Source organism: Ambystoma mexicanum, chromosome 6q (assembly GCF_040938575.1).
Source record: "Ambystoma mexicanum isolate Mex_15411 chromosome 6q, UKY_AmexF1_1, whole genome shotgun sequence".
Classification (NCBI taxonomy): domain Eukaryota; kingdom Metazoa; phylum Chordata; class Amphibia; order Caudata; family Ambystomatidae; genus Ambystoma; species Ambystoma mexicanum.
The window spans coordinates 197,335,950-197,355,871 of NC_090937.1; the positions used below are offsets into that span (position 1 = coordinate 197,335,950).

A 19,922-nucleotide genomic window follows, 5' to 3' on the forward strand; every position below is an offset into this window, starting at 1 on the left:
GAAACAGAATGATTAAAAGGTATTTAAAGTTTGAGGCTTCTTCTGATGAGCGCTTGAAAATCGAAAGCGCTGCTAGATAACTCTTTATTGCTGTGTGAAGTAGAAAAAAATAACACCGTAGGAGCATCGCACTGAAATGGATCCACATTCTTATCCCTACAACAGCTGCTGAACTTGTTCCAAGGACAGCGGTATAAGGATTTAGTTGCTGGCCTCCTGGCCGAAAAGCAAAATCTCCATTACGTCGTCCGGGAGGACCCAATCCTTGTACCTCAGCCTCTCAGAAACCATGCGTGAAGGCTGAGTGTTATGGCCTCTCGATGGAGAACCCGACCTTCCACTCGTGAGAGAAGTTCTTCTCTTTGTGGAAGACATATCAGAGGGCAGATGGACATGTCCAGAAGGTCCCGGCACCACCTCTTCCAGGTCCAATACGGGGCAATTAGGATCATGGATTTCCCAAACTTTCTCAACCTCTGGATCACGCGAGGAATCCACTTAAGGGGTTCCCCAAAGGGTGAAGATCTCTTGAAGGACTTCCTGTGCTACTTCCCACTTGTGGGAGACTGCACTGCGCGTTCTCCTCTCCGGCTAGGTGAACTGATAGGGATCCTCTTAATGCCCTTGCGCTTACGTTACAGGCGAGGCAAATGACTGCTAAGTTCTCCACCCTCGATAAGCTATTGGAGCAGGTCGACCAGACGGAGAAACTGTTGTATACGGCTAAATGGAAGAAAGCCTGGGGTGTTCCTTAGATGAAGAAGCCTGGAGCCGGATTTAAACCCGGATGCACACATCCTTTACTTAATTGCTTATAATGCATCACACAACCGGAGGCCTCAAGGCACACATAAAAACAGGTTACATAAAGACATCCTCATGATGTTCCAGCAATAAATAATGTATATTTAAATTGTGCTATAGATGGTTCCTAACCCAGAGGAGATTACATAAAATGAAGCCTACTCTTTCCCCTACTTGTTGCAGAGGATGCCCGTGTGTGGTGGTCCTGCCCCAAGCCGTCCGTGTTTTGTAAAGAATTGCTGTTCCACATCAAGGCCATTACTAGGGCGCAACTACCCCTGGATCCATGGGTGGTGCTTTTAGGGGACACAGATGAGGGGAGCTATGCTAGGTCGTGACACTGCAAAGCATTACCCACCTACTGGTTGCAGCCAGGATAACACTTGCCAAGAATTGGAAAGGGGTGGAAGGTCCAATGATACAGATGTGGTGACTTAAAATATGGGACATACTGGCAGAGGAGAACATTATGGCAATTATCACTAATCGATGTCAACGACTGGCTACCGTAGATCGAACATGCTCAGGCATTCCCCTCACTGGTACATAGGCTGAGGATTATGGCATGATTTGAGTTGTTATTGAGCCGGACTCAGTCAGGGCCCTTCATGATGAGGCTGATCCGGATTTTGTAATGACAGATGAACGATATATGTACGAGGATTATTAAATGGTTTAATGTTTATTGTAAACTTCTGTAGCACTAATGAATTGGAGTATACTATAAATTACCCTGCCAATGTAATAAACGCCAATTTGAAAACCACAGAGCAACAGCAACAGAGCACAGTAGCAACTTAATCACCAGTTGTGTCCCCAAAAAAGTACAACCTATCAGACTAATGGACTGGTTAACAAGTATGTTATCAGAATTTGTAAAGCGAAAACCTACACCAACTGGGGCATCATGACGCTGAGGCAAGACAGCGGGAACGAAGGAGGGGCAGATAAAGATAATTATGCAGAAAACAAGTGAGTTTTAGTGCCCGCATGAACGCAAGATGTATGTGGATGCTGCAGAGGGAGACATGGAGAGAGTTCCACAGCAGGGCTGCTGAAACAGAGAAGGAGCAACCTCCCACCCGGGAGCACCGGACCCGAGGGGGCAGAGATATACAATGCAGTGGCTAAGGGGAGTGGACGCGAACGGACGTAGCAGGTGAATTTATTCTGCAAGTACTCCGAGCCAATCTTATAGAAGGCCTGGTGTACAATGCAGAGGGCCTTAAATCTAACAAAGCTGGCTATCGGCAACCAATGCAGGGATTTGAGAGTGCCAGAGGAGGCTTGGTGAGGAACCCCTGCGGCTAGGTTGGCCGCATAATTCTGGAGATTTTGGAGGCAGTGGAGAAGATAGTCCGGTTGGGCAAGGTAGAGGGAATTACAATAATCAAGAGAACCAAAGATCAGGGAGGAAACAACTACAGGATGGAGGGAAGAGGGGAGAAAGTGAAGCACTTTCCGGAGAACAAGTAGCTTAAAGTGGACGAATTGAGAGACCGCACTCACTTGGGGCAGCAAGGAGAGAGAGAGGTTGATGCTTAACCCCCAGATTTTGAACCACTGAGGAAGGAGGAGGCCAAAAGTCACCATTAAACCGGAGCCAGTTTTGGCCCATCCAAGTATGGGTGGAGGAAAGACCGGCGCGACAGAGAGTGGCAGTGCAGGGGAGTGCAAGATCCAGCCTCACCCAGATCTGGGTGTTATCAGCGTAAGAGTAGCACCGAAAACCAAAAGAGTGAATAAGGGTAATGAGATGCTGGATATAAACATTAAAGAGAAGGGGCAAGAGAGGAGAGCCCTCGGGGACCCTGCTGCTGAGGGCAAGAGAGGGTGAAGTGAAAGGGGAGTGAAAATAAGACTGCACACTGTCAGTGAGAGATGAACCAGTCCAGGACCCAGCCAGAGACTCCCAACTGATAGAGTCTCTGGATCAGAATGGCGTGGTCTATGGTACTGAATGCAGCAGAGCGATCAAAGAGGATCAGAGCACCAATACCCCCTGATCTACAATCTGCGCCAGGTCATCGACAGCCGATACCAATATGGATTCTGTGCCCCGAGCAGGCCCGAATCCTGACTGAAAGGGGTCCAGGCAGTGGGAATACTCAAGAAATGAGCAAAGAAGAGGTAACAAGAGTCTCAAGGAGTTTCATGGAGAAAGATAGAAGGGATATGGGGCAGAAATTACAGGAAAATGGTCCAAATTAGGCTTTTTTAAACGGGGGATAACCAACGAGTGCTTCAGTGAAAGAGGAATAAGACTATTAAAGAAGGAAAGATTGACAGCTGAAGACACCACGTCTAAATATGGGAAATTACATCTTTCAATATGCCAAGGGGAATAGGATCCACAGGGAGGTGGATTTAAGGCGTGAGGTGGCAGAGATAATATTGGCTTCGGAGAAGACAGGAAAATCCGACCCCGAGTCGAGTTGAGGCTCATAGTTGGAGGCAGTTGCAGAGGCAGCGGCCGGGGCCAAAGAGCAAGAAATCTTCTGACGGATAGAGGTGATTTTATCATGAAAAAAGATAGACCAGGATGTGCATAAAAGCTGGGAGGGAATAACCCGAATAGCAGCAGGGAGAGAGGAAAGAGACTCACCAATTAATTTATCGCAAATTCAATGCAGACGGAAAAATGCATGCATTTTGCCTTGGTGATGGCCAGCTGGTAGGCTGCCGTGACACTGTGAAATGCTAGGCGAGCTAGGGGAAAGTAGTCCGTCTATCATTTCTGTTCTGCCTGTCTCTGTAATAGACGCAGGTCAGCAAGCTCTTTGGAAAACCAGGGCTTAAGAGGGGCGACCACAAGGCCTGGAAGCCTTAAAAGGTGCCAGGTGAACGGCAGTGGCAGAGAAGGCTCCTGAGAGGGTAGCCAGATAAATAGGAGCGTCGACGGCAGAAAATCAGTGATGCCCTTCACAATGCTGGCACTGGTGATGTTACCGTAACACAGTATGATTCGAGTAAATTCTACTCAAATATTACTTCTGTTTCGGACTTGATCCATAGTATTGGATTCCTGCTTATTTCATCCTTCAAGATTCCACACATTCTGGTTTTTTATGTTGTTGTTTCCCAAATAAGCATCAAATTTTATTTCGTTTTTTTGGAATGCAACGGATTAAAAATAGAGGTGATGGTCTTGTGTCTCTCGGCTAAAAAAAAAAGACTTATTATACAAGTCGAGAGGCAAAATTTGTCTCACGTGAATTCGCTTCACAGAATATCAACACCAAAAGTAGCATATTTGGAGTGTGACCAAAGATAGTTTCAAAAAACTCCTATTTCTTTAGGTTCAGAGATGCATATCTTGTTATAAACTCCGTTCCCAAGGTTTTAAATACACAATCCCTCCTAGTATTGGGATTGAGATGTGGCCTGGCTCGAGGATCTTTCTGACCCGTATCTTGTCTAGTCAGGTCACACAAAAGCCGACCGGTTTCAGTGGTGAAGGGGTTACTTTCTTCAGGGCTAGAGAGTCCAACACTGAATAGTGTGTAGTCTGATTTCTTCTTTGAATACCATAGATTCAATACCATTCAAAGAAGAAATTAGACCGCACACTAATCAGTGTTGGTCTCTCTAACCCTGAAGAAAGTGGCACCAGCAACCCATACACCACTGAAACCGGTCGACTTTTGTGTGACCTGACTAAACAAGATACGGATCAGAGAGATCCTTGAGCCAGGCCACATCTCAATCCCAATACTAGGATGGATTGTGTATTTAAAACCTTGGGAACAGAGTTTATAACAAGATATGCATCTCCAAACCTAAAGAAATAGGAGTCGTCTGAAACTATCTTTGGTCCAACACTCCAAATACGCTACTCTTGGAGTTAATAAATATTCCGTGAAGTGAATTCACGTGACACAAACGAGAGACACAAGATCATTACCTCTATTTTTAATCCGTTGCATTCCAAAAAATGAAATAAAATTTGATGTTTATTTGGGAATCAACATAAAAAACCATAATGTGTGGAATCTTGAAGGATGAAATAAACAGGAACCCAATACTATGGATCAAGTCCGAAACAGAAGTAATATTTGAATAGAATTTACTCGAATCATACTGCGTTACAACAATAGGGAAGCTTTGAGCTACAGATCCCCCAACCTGGTTCCAAATTTGTGGACACTGGTGATGTTACACCAGCACTGTGACCGAGGACGAGGTAGCACTGGTGCTGTGGGGGAGAGGCTGACATTGACAGAGCAGAGTATGATCAAGTGGTCGGACCACTCCACCGGGACACAAGGATAGACAGTGACAGGGCAGGCGAGGCCAGTATAAGATCTAGCGTATTTCCCAGAGAATGGGTAGGGCCTGTAATCAGCTGAAGGAGGTTAAGATCCGCTAGGGAAGACACAAGGCGGTTGGCCAAGAGGTCATTACTGTTATGGAGGTGAAAATTAAAATCCCATAAGGCGATAAGAGAAACATAATGAAGCCTCAGATATGTACATTCTTCAGTAGCAAAAAGAGGTGACCTGGTGGTGGTGATCAAATGCAGCATCATAGGGCACCTTGTGCTGGAAGGAGAGGTGGCATGATCAGACTTTTGTTCTTTTTTAGGATACGTGGGAGTGGGGCATTAGATGAATTGGTTGGTGTTGATTGACAATAGATAACGTAAGAAAAATCATGTAACCAGTTCCAATGGAACACAAGGAATAGGAGAGTTAGAAAGGTTTGAATTTTCAGGAATGTGATCAGCATTTTTTTATGTTTTCCAAGGGACCCAGGTCTAATGGAGGCCTTCATGTGTTTAGCTAAAAGTTACCAAGCATGGATGCCTTTTGGGGCGGATTGCTCGCTACCTGTACCTTTAACTGAATAGATCTAGTGAGCCAATTCTGAAAAACGCACTCTACCCACAAACTCAAAATTAATCCATGACATGGATGCATTCAAATGTACACCTTGCCTTCTACAACATTAACAAAATGGGGTTGGGGCAGGACTAATTCATGACTACATGTTTCAGGTGTTAAGCACTCAAATACAAAGCTGCACTTCACCATACTGTAATGTGACATACCTGGCTTTTTCCTTTTAACATCAAGATATTAGTGACTTTGCCAAAAGGGAGACCTAATGATACGACCTCTGCTTCAGTGACATCGTTTGGAATCTTTCGAAGATGGAGAACGCGAGAAGGAGAGCAGGGAAAGCGATCACCTTTAAATTTCTTATTGTCATTCCCATTAGCTGGAAGAAATAAAATGCACACGTTTTCATTTTTATTTGTATTGATTAATTTATTGACAAGTGCCATTTCTACAAAAAACACAGTATAATAGCTCAGAAAGACAGTAAACTGAACTGCAACATCTGTGGTTACATCATCCTTAAGACGAGAAAATAGATGCTACAACTTTAATATACTGAAATACTTTATTTTTTATTTATGTATACAGTTCAAAGAACGTCTACATATTTACAATAAGACAATGCATTAAAACTATATATAGCAATTTATAATTACAATCTAAAATTCCATAGAAAAATATATTAACTAGCACCATGCATATTTGTTTCCATCATGAACTCATTTTCAAATCATTTTTTCAAATCAGTACCAAATTAAATGTCACTATTGAATGTTCGCATGGTGAGGGCATACCGTCAGTCTCAGAGAATCAAGCATCAACAGGCTCAGGTCTATCTAGCTTCCCAGTTGCACACACTCCTTTCCGCATCTGGTAGAGTTCTATTGGGGTTGCTTACTGTCTGAATTCAGACAATATTACCAGAAAGGGTCACTCTTTGTGCTGTATTGCTACATACATGCCTAGGAATCGAATTAAAAAGAGGACCGTGTTCACAGCATTCTGTTAGAACACGCCGCGCATATTCCTTTTTGTCTATGATTCCACATAAGCAGCAGTTTCTATGTACCCTGGAAATATTCAGTTCAGACCCGATGATTTCCAATAATGGTAATTATTTCAGCCTGAGCAGTAATAGAAATTGTCACAAAGACGGAGATGGACAGATTCTCAGATACATTTCAGGGGTTTTGAATGTGTGCGCTAAATACAGAATCACAGGGTCATAGCTTTTTAATGTAGCCATATGTACATGGTTCCTCGTCCAATCCCATCGTTCCAGTCTTAAGTAGAATGTCTTTTTTAGCAAAAAGAAGTCATCATCCCAGTTTGGTTACCAGTCAATATCTATAATGGTTTTATTGACTAAGGTAATGAAGTTGCCTCTCGGATGGGTTTCACTTTCTTTTCCCAACAGTTTTAGCAGTGGGAAAGAAGGTTGCACATGAGACTTAATATATAAGAGGCAGCGTCTTTTCCATTACATAGAGGTTAACGACCCTAGCCCTAGCTCTAATCTAATTAGCTCTATTGGTGTACTAGGGCCTAAGCAAAGCACACTCCTCCAAAATATCCCCTTTATTATCTTTAGCCAGGAGATATCCTCCAGGCACAAGGCCTCAAGGCCATATAGTACAGACAAACAGAAACCTTGTTTGTACAAGGCCAAGATTCCATGTAAGCTACAGTCAAAGACTAGATTAATGCACGGATGTATCATTTATGTAGAGGCAACTGCTTTGCGTTTTTTGGCTAGTATTACTACTGCGTAGTTGCCTCTAGTAGATAATTTGCAACCCAAATACTTGAATTGTTCCACATACTCAATTTGTTTTGCTGCTATCTCCATCGGTAAAGGAGTTGCCCGTTTACTTGCAAAATGCATCAACTTGCTTTTGTCATAGTTTATTTTTAGGCTATGATCTGTTGCATATTTCTCAAGCAGGGTCAATGATCTTTTTAGCCCTGTGTAAGTATGGTCACACACAACCAAGTCATCTGCATATGCCAGGTAATAGACTTTCTCAACAGAAACTCTTGATAGGCATGAATTCCCCCTTTTCAAGCAATCGGGGAGATCTGCCAGGTACATATTGAAATGAAGTGGGGCCAGCACGCAGCCCTGCTTCACCCCTCTATATGTTTCTATTTGCTGCGTGATAGCGCCACCACTATCCATTCTCACCCGGACAGTTGTCCCTCAGAGTCCCTGCACCGAGGTCAACAATTCTCCTGGGCAACCATACCCTTTCATTTTTGCCCATAGTTTCTGCCTATCAATGGTGTCAAAGGCAGACTCTAAGTCAATCATGGCAACGTACAATGGAGGCTTGCCCTTGGTCTTCGCTTCCCTTATTAGTAATTCCATAAGGCAAAGACATTTTATCTTGCCTGATCCCCTCCTAAAGCCATCTGGAATGTCCCAAGTAGATTTATATTTTCTAGCTACATTTCAAGATGACCTAGTATAAGGGAAGCAACAATCTTACCTGTAATATCCAGCATGGGCAGTAGCCGGTAATTCACGGGCAATGTTCTACTACACTTCTTATGGATGGGAATCAGTATAGCCTACCACCATGATTGCGGGATATGCCTTCTGCGCATACATTGGTGTATAGGATTTTCAGAAGTTTTGCCCAGAAGTCAGGGGTACCCTGCAACAGAGCATTTGAGAGGCCATTAGGACCAGGACCAGGTGACCTAGAATCTTTCAGTTGTCTGACTTATTTCTATGTCATTGAGTCCAAAGGGTACTGTAAAGCCTGTTCTAATTGAGCTGTGTTCTGATTCTACAGGCACAACTGTGTCTTAAATGTCTTACCGATGTACTCCACCCAATCATGTTCACCTATACCACAGATCACTTGTTTTGATTTCGGGGGGTTAAACTTTCTTAACAGCTTCAACATTTTCCTCGTATCCTTACTTTTAACCACCGAAAGCAAATATCGTCATTGTGCGTTTCTTCCTGCCCTCAGCCAGTCTCTGAACCAGTTCCTGTATTTATTTTTCACCTTCCTTTTTGCTTGCTCTGAGGAAATGCGGTCCAGCTCGTTCTATAGGCCGAAGTTCTGCTCTCATTGCTATTTTTCTTTCTCTTAGGTTCCATCATAGTGATGCCTAGGATCAGGTCGAGATAGCAGTGCTTAGCAGCCCTTCTGCGTTGCCAGTTTCCTCATGTTCTCCTTAATCCAAATCTCTATTTCCTCTGCTGATTTGAACTCCATTACCCATGGAATGCTAGTTTGAGCTTCGCTGGCAAACCACTTGGCTTTTTCAAGGTTTTTCTCTGGCCCGGAAATCCTATTACCTGTCGCATTTACATCAAATCACAGGTCATCTCCTCTGCTGCTACTATAATATTACCCGACAATCTAAGGGTTAGCATGGCATGGTCACTAAATTCGTTGGTTGCTATTTCTAACATCCCGACCAAGAGAATCATATTAGTAACACGAAAGAGAGTGTATTCTGGCTGTCTTCTGACCATTTTTCAAAGTATCCCTTGCTGGCGTGTCTTCCATTACACAACCATTAAGCAAGTAACAGTCCCAATCTCTTAATTCTTCAGCCCAAAGTTTCCCCTTCGGGGTGAAGATGTTATCACCCATTTCGGGCAGACCATGCACAAAATCAGTGTCTGGCAGTTCAGATTTACAAATGCATCAAGCGTTTAAGCCCCCTCCCTAATGGTTATGTCTAGTGGGTTTGTGGGGATCAGAGCTCAGTTTTTGATTGTCTGAGGTTTCTTGGAAAGGGCAGGCTATAGGGATTGGAGGGGGGCAGGGGCAGTATTAGATTTGAGGATCGACTGAACCAAGGGGCGGGCCTTGAGAGCTTCCCTGAAGGTATGGAGACAGGTTAGTACTCTGCGCTACTGTGGAAGTGTTATCAACTGACTAGGAGGTACTGAGTTTCCTGCGAGGTTGGGGCATAAAAGGATAAGAGTTTGCTGGGGTAGGTAGGTGATAAGATTGTAAACTATTTCCTGAAACATTAACTGGATGACATATGATAAATAAATCCCTTACTGCTGCAAGTTCAGCAACATTTGCAAAAATAACATGCCAGCAGTTTTACAATCAACTGCAATGGACTGAAGATTTCTCTCATGTTGTTAATGTCCAGAATACTATTCAAGTAACCTTTCATGCCTTGTGGGGGACAACCGTAAAACTGACACGGAAGGGTGGCCTCCAAGAAAAAGCTAGTCAGTAATCAAGCTGTGAACTAAGAGCCCTACAGTTGGCTCCTCATGCGAACTCCCTTTCTACACCCCTGTGCATGTAACAAGAGCTTATAACGGTAAGAGGAGCACCCAAATCAATTGGTTGCAATCGGTTTATGGACCCAAAACCTGACCCAATGACTGACATTTTCCCTGTTAGACCACTCTGTCCCTACCCTTGTCTGTAAAAGCTATAAAGCAACCATTGTGCAGCATCAGAACTACACAAAACAAGGTAAATAGAAATTAAATGCTGCTAGAACGTAGCTTAATGCAAAATATATGTGCAATGTATAATTGTTTTAATCCGTTACTGAATAGTGGGGAATTTCCTTTCCCCAAAACAGAGTCTTACTTTTCTTCAGAAAATAAAGTCTTGAATCAGTTTCTAGAGATAAATAAAAATGATAGACATAAATTTGCAGATTACCTCGTGTGAGTAAATCATTTTTAATGCACCAGCTACCACCATAAAGGTCTTCCGGCACAGAGGCCTGGATGGAGTGTATATTGGTCCCACGACTGGGGTATTCATATAGGAGTGTCTGTGGTGGTAAAAAAAGAAAAGTAGAAGGGTAGGGTGAAGTGAGTAGGTTCAGGTAGTACTGTGGGAAGGTATTTATGCAAAACTGGAAGATGGAATATGTTGATGTATCTCACAGGAGGTGGTGAGCCAGTAGTTGGCCCATGTACTTCTTTGAAGTACACATGGTGTTTGGTTGCGTGTCTGGGTTTGCTGTTGGTACTCTTGTTCAAAGGAGGTTTGCCTGGCATTTCGGTGCTGTACTGCCCTTGTGGGTGGGACAAAGACTGATATGCAAATGGGTATTCCTCCTTTGTGAGAAGTACAGTGAGCAAAAATCGATGGTTGCGAACTCTCAACGTGGGAAAAAACCACAGGACAGGTTATTATACCATGTTCTTTCTAGAGAGGGGAGCCAGCTACCTTTTTTGTATACTGTTGTGTGATGGTTTGAGATGTGCTCAAGCAATCACTTGAAATATTGAAGCCTTTTGCCGCGGGAGGTGGGCAGAGTGCATCAACCGAGGTTTGAATTTTGAAATTTGTAATGTGCAACCAGGCAAAATTAACGGCATCTGGGCACAGATTTTACAGACGAAATTGATGCAAAAAAATCAAGAATAAAAGATTAAAAGGAAAATAGCCAAGAAAAGAAAATCACCTAGAAGATAAGTTTTAAGAGCTTTCCGAAAGAGGCCAATTAAGTGGCGCTTCCAAGAGCTAGAGGCAAAGCATTCAGCCGAGGGCCCAGACTGGAGAAGCATTATTCTGCTCTATGGACACAAAGGAAAGGAGGTACAACAAGCAGGCATTTATCTGTCGATTGAAGGGAGCAAGAAGTGTGATATTGAGAGATCTGATCAGACAAGATAGTGTGAGTCAATGGATACACTTATAAAAACAAAGCAGAATATGTTTAATTAAATTCTCTGCCTAACTGGAAACCAATCAAGTGATATTGCAAAAGCAGAGATAGAGGAACACTTTGATAATCTAAAGCCAAGTCTAATAGCAGCATTTTGGGCGATCTGTAGACTATAAAGTGACATCTGTGGAATGCCAGTGAAAATAGCGTTTGCATAGTACACTTTGGACTTGACCAAAGAGCCAATCACAGCGAAGTGTGCGGTCAGAAAAATAAAAGTAGAGTAGACGTAATGTATAGAAAATTGGTTGTACAGTAGACCAAACTTGCTGTTCACACCCCTAACTGGATTGTCAATAACAACCCAAATATGTTATCTTATGAGCGAAGGACGAGGGCAAATCAAACATCAGCCTGATGCTTAGGCAAAAGAAGAATAACCTCAGTCTTAGCAGGATTAAGTTCAAGTTTATTCACAGTCATCCACTGAAATATACTATGAAGAGAGTCTGAAGAGTTATTGGCATGCACAAGAGTGTCATCAGTATAGGAAAGATAGTGTACATTTAATTATGTGAAGATAGACATACTGTTTGTCTACAAATATTAAAGAGAAGGGGAGACAGAGGAACCCTGAGGAACACTGCAAGCATGGAAAAGGTAGACATAACTCCCTACCATTGGCACATTGAAAAAAGTCAGAAAGGAGCAAAACCAGTCAAGCACCTGTTTAGACACACCTGCCGCTGTCTAAAAGCCTAACACTATATATCAGAGTCCACCGTGTCAAAAGCTGCCGAAAGGTCCAATATAATTAGAGACAGAACACCTTCCTCAGCATTTTTCAAAATATCATCCCAAAAAGCTACTAAAGTGTTTTCCATATCATGAAAACAGCGACAACCTAATTAATAAGAGTCTACTAAAAAATTAAAATGTCTGCATGGGTATATAGCTGAAAGCGGAAACACCTTTCCAGAGTCTTACCCGACCAAGATACACAACACCGGGGCAATAATTTTGTAAAGAGCTCAAGTCTAGAGAAGGCATTTTTAACAATGGTGTGACAGCAGATATTTTTACGGTCACTGGTACAAACAATCCATTGAACTAGAGAGCGCGTGACAAACGTGGACATACAATTAACAAGATAAGTGGCCTGATTTTGAGCAACAGATGCCGATATACTATCAATTTGTAAATATAAGGTTAAACTGTCAGACCTTGTGTGGCTATCTTCCTGGATTAGTTTAAATTTTTACGTTAAAACAATATTGAAATAATTAGCCAATGAAGCAATCAGGACGAGGATATCTAGGCAAAGAGAATTTAAAACATTTTTTATGGTGAAGAAAACTTCTCTAGGTTTAAGAGCTGTGCTAATATTGTGGATTTAATCAGAAAAATTCCTTTGTTATAGGGGAACACAACTGTTTGTACAAGATCTGCAGAAGAAGCATCCCTGGATTTTATCCATGCTTTTATTTGTTACAATGTACACGTATCAGGTTCACCAATGTGAGGGTATAACAGGGATGATCAAATGACTTACCCGTGGTAATGTTCTTTCTACTGGATGCCCTCCCACGGATTCCTCATCTTTGAATTATGTGTAAGACTGCTTGCAACCTCCGGAAAAATAAAAATGTATAGTGGAGAGTGCTGTGAGTCAACTCATGGGCCTCGATGACCTCAGTCATGGTCTCAGCCATGAAGTGGACACTGGTATAAGTAGCTTGGGCAGCGTCTGTTGCCTGAGTTCATGTTCCCTTCCCACCTCCCTATGCTCAGCCATCTCGAAGGTTATTAGCCAGACGTTGAAAGAGAGGAAGATGTAACAATGAAAATACTTTCTAATTACAGGGGTAGGCAGGGAGGGAAATGAGGAATCTGTGGGAAGAAAATCCAGTAGAAAGACCATTACCAGGGGAAAGTAATTTGGTCATCTAATGGATTGTGTCCTCCCACAGATTCATCATCTTCGATAGACTCCCAAAGCAGGAAGTTGAAAGGGGCGGTAATCGAGAATTCATCGTTGGTTTATGCTATGAAGCACAGCCTTGCCAAATGTTGCCTCCTGACCAGACATAGAATCCAGCCAGTAATGTTTGCTAAACTTGTGCAAAGAAGAACACGTTGCGGCATTGCATATGTCTTGTACAGGCACCGCTCGCTGAAGTGGCAAAGTAGTTTCCACTCCTCGGGTGTAATGTGCTCTGAAACCATTGGGTAGGTCATTGCCCGCCAAAGCATAGCATTAAAAAATGCATAAAATAAGCCATCTGGAAATGGCTTGCTTAGTTATAGCCTGTCCCAATTTGTGAATCGAATAGCCCACAAAGAGCTGGTCATCTTGCCTGATTTTAGACATTTATTCATTTTTAGTTTTTATGGTGCGAGACAATGCCCATGGGCCTCAGAGCGCACACTTCCATTCCTGGGTCCTCCTCCTCCACCCCCCCCCCCCCCCCCGACTTAAAAGCAGGTGCCGCCAAACTTCTCCAGGCGCTAACGAGGATGAGTTAAGAGGTTGGATTTATTGGAACGCAATATTCGTGAAGGCGGTGAACGAGAATTTTTATTTTTTTACAGGTATAAAGGAGTGGCTCAATGTACGCATTTAGGCAAGAAACAGCATCTTATATCTCGCTCTCTCCCAGACAGGCAACCAGTGAAGATCTTTTATGGTCACACTTAGCCAGACCAAAGACAGCCCTAACAACGTCATTCTGTGTAGTCTGCAAATGCTTGAGATTAGCTTTGGCGGTGCCAATGAGTTAGGGTTATTTTTGCAGTAATCTTTACAGTAATTTTTACAATTGTTACAGTAAACCAGGCAGGAGTTAATTAACGTTGTGGCCAGAAGAGAGCAATTTTTAATATTAAGCTGGGGATTCATCTGGTAGAGAAGTTTGATAACAAGTCTGCAGGAGGAGCAAACATTAGAAACTTGTTTTTTCATGGATAACTCAGAATCCAGGTTTTTACAGTTTTAGTGACAGGGATTAGATTTTCCATGATGATGAACTGAGAACATTTGGCATTGATTCTCTTAAGACAAGGGCCTGAGTCAAATATGATAAGCTCAGTTTTACTGTTATTCAGCCCCAATGAGTTAGGGTCCATCCAATTATGTATCTCATTATAGAGATTATTCACAGTTTTAAAATCAGTGTCATAGATGCCAGACAATTCAAAGAGGACCTGGGTGTCGTCAGCATAATTTGCATACTAAACACCCATGCCGTCAAGATCAAGAAGTGGTCTAATGGAAATATTAAATAGAATAGGACACAGACAAGAGCCCTGCGGGACACCACAGCAGGAAAGATAGGGAGAGGCTTCAGATTTCCTAGTCGTCACCCTGGATGTTCTAGGAACTAGAAAGGAGGAGATCCAGTTGGCTGCCTTCTCTGAGCAATTGGCGATGTTAACTAATCATTCACGTAACACGTCTTGATCGAGCAGGTCAAATGCTGCAGAGAGGTCTAGCAAAATAACTAGTGCAGGATGACCTCTCAACACTTCCAGACATGTTAGACTCGATGTTCAGTAGGGCAGTCTCAGTCCCATGTTGAGCCCTAAAGCCAGACAGATGGATGCCCAAGAGTTTATTCGCCTCAACAAATGTTTGCAATTGTAAATATGCTGCTCTGTCAAGAGTTTTCGTCAGAAAGGGTACATCAGTAATAGCTGGATCCAAGGAAATCTTTTTCAATAAGCGAGTGAGCCATGCGTTCTTCAGTGAGGCTGGCACCATACCTTCCAAGAAAGACCTAGTAATCACCCTGGTAATCCATGGAATGAAAGTATCCAGGGAGTCTTCCAAGATGTTAGTAGGGCAGGGATCACATTCACATGTAGTGGGCTTAAGGCCCCTAATAATGTCACAGACCTCAGGTTTGGAGCAACCTTGAAATCCAAATACAGGAATGGGAAGCTGAGCAGAGGATTTACAGCAGGTATTAGGTACGGATGTCAGTATGCCATTGGCGAAGTGAAGATGCAGGTTAGCAATGATAGCTTGGTGGCCAGATGTTTTAGCCAGGAAGTCATCCTGAATACTTTGGAACCAGATGGTGTCCTTAATAATTGGTGGAAAAGGCGAGGTATTAAACAGTTCATTAGGAGAAGATTTAGCTTTATCAGTACGCAGATTAAAGTTTTCTGCCTTGGCTTTAACAATGGAATTAGTATAATCATGAGCGGCACGTTTATATTTATTCAGAGTGAATGTATCAGGATTCTTACGCCACTCAAGTTACAGGGCCCTTTTGGTTTTTCTGGCTTGTAGGATATGGTCATTAAACCAGGATTTCCTTATGGTTTCAAATTTCACGGTTTTCACTTTTTATGGGGCCAAGATATCAATAGAGGCCTTGATGGCACTAGAGAAATGATCTACCAAGTCTGAAGTGTTGCCAAAAACTCCTTTGGTATTAAGTTTATTAGACACCAGCGCAGAGAAGTCATCGAGCAATATGTTTTTCAAATCCCGACAAATAGTTTTGCTCTTGGGATTACTATTCATCTTATGAGGAGCATAGGGCAGTGTTGTAAAGACTGGAGGGGGGTGTCTGTACTTCTGCTCTCTATATGGTAGAGGAGAGGCACAGAGGACCCCAGCCAAGATTCTCTATTATTGGTATCGTGGTCAAGCAATCAAGGCCTAGCTTCTCAGGAGGTGATGCAGGCTGGTTCTTAAGTACAGTGTAGTCCGCAAGTCCCCACAAAGGAATGGCCACACACTGTATTAGTTAAAACACAGTCTTTATATAATTAAGTTCAAGGTTACGTACACAATCACAATAACTCACCTTGTGCTCAGTGAATCTACAATGGCAAATTTATACAGTTCTAAGTGGTACCATAATTATTATTAGATTCCTTTAAAGTGCATCAACTGTACTCTGGTTAAATGTCACACAAATCAATTAATAGAGGTAACCAACAATAGACATAGGAGGAAAGCAGTTGGTTAGAACAATTGGCAGAATACTGGCCCCGTTACCTAGACACAATTCTACCTGAGCAACCTGTAAATAAAGATATCATAAAAGCCCAGTCAATATATTGTTCACAAGAGTCTTATTTCCTTCTAAAATATTTCTACCACCCCAATGTATCTGGAATAGCAGAGTTAGTTGTCGGGTCGTCGACGGATCCTTCTTGAGTGGCTCCCTTTAAGGCAGGAGCCACAGATCGTCGAGATCCCACGAGGAAAAGGGTTGAACGACAACAGTGAGGTGGCAGCTTCGTTACTAGCGGTGCTCGTCGACGATGGAGCATTGGCGTCCTGCAAGGAAGAGGCGTGCAGGGCACCTTGGTGATGATAGTTCAGCACCGCAAACAGTTTGAAGAACTGTTGCCCAGCAAGGGCGTCGAGTCGTCTGTGGATGCTTGGCGGCGGCCTCAGCTTTCTCCAGCGGGACAAAGCTGTCGACGGTGCAGACGAGAGCGTCCTTGGATCACATATTAATTAGGCAGAGGGAGCACGGCAGCTCCGGTCGACGACGGCAGTCGTTGACGGTGATGGACAGTGTCTGGGCGCATCTCCTCGTGATTCCGCGGCGGTCCCAGTCTCCGGTCGGCAGCGAAGGTCTGTCTACCAGGGAGCGCTGGCAAAGATTAGCAGTGCATGATGGTCCCTCGTAGCTCGGGAAGAGGGCGCCTAACCAGGTCCTCTCTGGGTCAGTCCTTGGAGACACAGCAGCTTTCACATTTATGAAGTAGAGCAGCAGCAAGACTTCTCTTCCAGCAGGGCTTCAAGGTTAAGCTTCAGTTTCAACTGCAGTTTCTCTTCAGCTTCTGAACATGAATTCTAGCAGTGAGAGGCCCCCAGATATACTAGTTGATCTCTCATTCATTCATTCATTCATTCATTCATTCATTCATTCATTCATTCATTCTGCTGGGTCACACTCAGGCAATCAATCAATCAGAAGGGCAGTCATGCAGGCAGGCAGCCAATCAGAAGCATAGTACATTCAGCCCATTCACTTCTCTCCAGACACTCACAAGTTATGTGTATTGGGACAAGTACCCAGCCATTCAACACTCCACACTGCATTCGTACCAGTTTCGGGCAGGGCTGTCTCAGTCATTGTGTCAAACACCAGAAACTAGACATCCACAACAGGAAGTGCATATTCGTCACACACTCCATTCACTCGGGTACCACCCCCAGGGTGGACCCACAACATACAGTCACTGGGAAGGCTCCAACCAGTCTGGCCTGGACTTCACAACAACACCATATATGGATCTTTCACCCGACAGCCAGTCAGGGGGAAGGGACAGAGTCAGGGCTTCCCAGGACTTTGGGAAAACAAGGTAACGGGCGATAGAAAGCAAGAGGCCACAGGGGCCATCTTGTTGCCCATCAGGAATCAACTGATTCCAATGCAAGGGCCTGGGTATCACTGTCATGCATGGCAGACAAATCACAACTGGACCTGTTACACAATCTTCGCAAAGACTTGGTTATGCCCATAGAAACGTAAAACCTTTCTATTCTAGATGGAGGCTGTTTGATACCTTGCCCGGAAAACAATGTTTGCATTTTTCACGTCGTTAGTATCATGTGATTAGAGATTGTCACGTGTTTTCCACTTTACGTTTATAAGCAGCATTTGGATGTCGCTCGCTGCTTCTGATTGAAAAAACATGGAGTCCTGTAGCTGAAACTTTGATCTGCGTCCCCGCAACTCTTCAGCAACTTCTTTGGCTTTCTTTCCGCGTGTAAATTCCACACGCGAACTCCGGTAAACGCTTCCAAGAAGAAACTGGCGGTTTTCCTTGTCTGCGTGTAATTTTCCCCACGCCAACTTCTGTAGCCGCGTCCAAGAAGACCAACGTGCGGCTTTCCATGCACACGCGAACTCTTGCAGTCCCGACTACCTACAATCTTGCCGCGTGTAAATTCCACACGCCGTTTCCTGAACTTTTGCAGTCGTGTGTCAAAGACTAACGTGCAGCTTTCCTGGCTGAGTGTACTATTGCCGCGTGTAAAACCACACACGGTTTCTTGCAGTCGTGTGGAAGAAGCTCAAAGTGCTGATTTCCTGGCTGCATGTACTCTTGCCACATGAAAAAACCACACGCCGTTTCCTGAACCTTTGAAGTCGCGTAGAAGATAAATGTGTGGTTTTCCTGGCTGTGTGTATTATTGACACGCATAAAATCCACATGCAAGTTTTTTGTGCTACGCTTTAAATTGAATCCTGTCTCCTGTGATGAAACAGGTGGATTTCTCACTTATCCTTTGACTTTTTTAGGCTACATGGGAAAGGAAGTAATGCCGACAACTGTTAAGAAGATGATTGTGCATGTTACTTTGGACGCTATCCTGTGGTGCACCAACCCGGTCTCTAGCGTGACCCTCGTGCCGTTCGGGATAAGTTTCCCTTACTAACCTTCCCTCCTTTTTCGTTGTTTCTGTATTGGATTACTTCTGAGACCTGTTGTCGGAGCCTCCAGTTATCAGCATCCAGAGGTTAGTGTTGTTGTCCTAATAGTTGAACTATTAGTGAGAATTAATGTTGGGATACATCTTCATTACGTCTTATTTTATCCTAGGCTGACTTCCGCTGGTTTTTCCACGCCCTTTCCAGTGATTCCTCCCTCTGCCTGTTTTATTAGTCAGAGAGTGGTATCATTTGGAAGGTCTATTTTGACTTCACTACCCTCAAGCCGTTGGTCTCAAGGATCCGAAGAACCACATCAATTGTATCCTTTTGTCATGATGCCTACCCCCGGAACACCAGGCCAGGCCCAGCACCCCCGGGAGCAGGCATCACGCCCCCGGGTAAAAGCCCAGCGGCCCTTTATAGGGGCTCTTTGGACTCTGTCCTGGCGCCGTTGGCGCCAGGCTCATGTTGGACATCAGTCCTGGCGCCATAGGCGCCAGGCTCATAAGGGGAAGTGTTTGGTGCACTTACCTGAAGCAGACCATGCTGCATGAAGAACCAAGCCAAATGAGGCTTAGGAGGGACTATTTTTCTGAAGGAACTATTTTGTTACTTGGGTGGGGTTGTGGAAGAATACTCACCTGGAACTTCTTCCAAGGCTATTTAAGCCACGGCCGGACAGCCACACGTGCTTCGCGTTGTTCTGCATCCCAGCAGCTGAACGCTCACCGTGTCTGCTCCTGCACCTGGACTCCAGCCACGCCCGCCTCGAACCTGGAACACCTGTAAGGAAAGAAGAGAAGAGAAAGGTGAAAACCAAGAACTTATTCAACCTTCTTACCTGCATCCGGAATCTTCACGCCAGCATTCCTGAAGGAAGACTTCCATTAAAAGCACTGCGTTGCTCGCTGCAGCGCCGCGTTTCACTCACCTGTTCCCGAGACGCCGCCCGGCTCCATCGCGGCTCTCAGCACGGGTCGCCACATCTCTGCACCTAGGGGAGAGAAGAAGAGACAAAAGTTGAGCAAGGGAACACAAGAGGAAAGCCGAATTTTCAGCCATATTACTTACCAGCTTTTCTTGGTGAACCATTCCACCTCTCGGGTCGGCGCTGCATCTTTGGCAGGTACCGCACCCCAGCCCCTTATAAAGACATTTAGAGGGGTCGCCCTCATCACTAACTCACCTGATTTTACCACCGGCAATTTAACCCCTCAACGCATCGCCTTTCTTCTGCACCTGAAATGAA

At 44.0% G+C, this 19,922-nt stretch overlaps 1 protein-coding gene across 9 annotated transcripts in view; it reads right to left on the reverse strand.

The window, feature by feature from the left end:
* PTBP3 (polypyrimidine tract binding protein 3) overlaps positions 1–19,922 on the reverse strand; it is a 1,755,480-nt gene that overhangs the window by 1,188,146 nt on the left and 547,412 nt on the right. For 6 of the 9 annotated variants that reach the window (XM_069630627.1, XM_069630624.1, XM_069630625.1 and 3 more), the window contains one exon: positions 5,855–6,024. The exons of the other annotated variants lie outside the window; for them this stretch is intronic. In XM_069630627.1, coding sequence (XP_069486728.1) covers positions 5,855–6,024 — 170 coding nt within the window. The remainder of the gene's footprint in view (positions 1–5,854; positions 6,025–19,922) is intronic. 9 annotated transcript variants of the gene reach the window in all.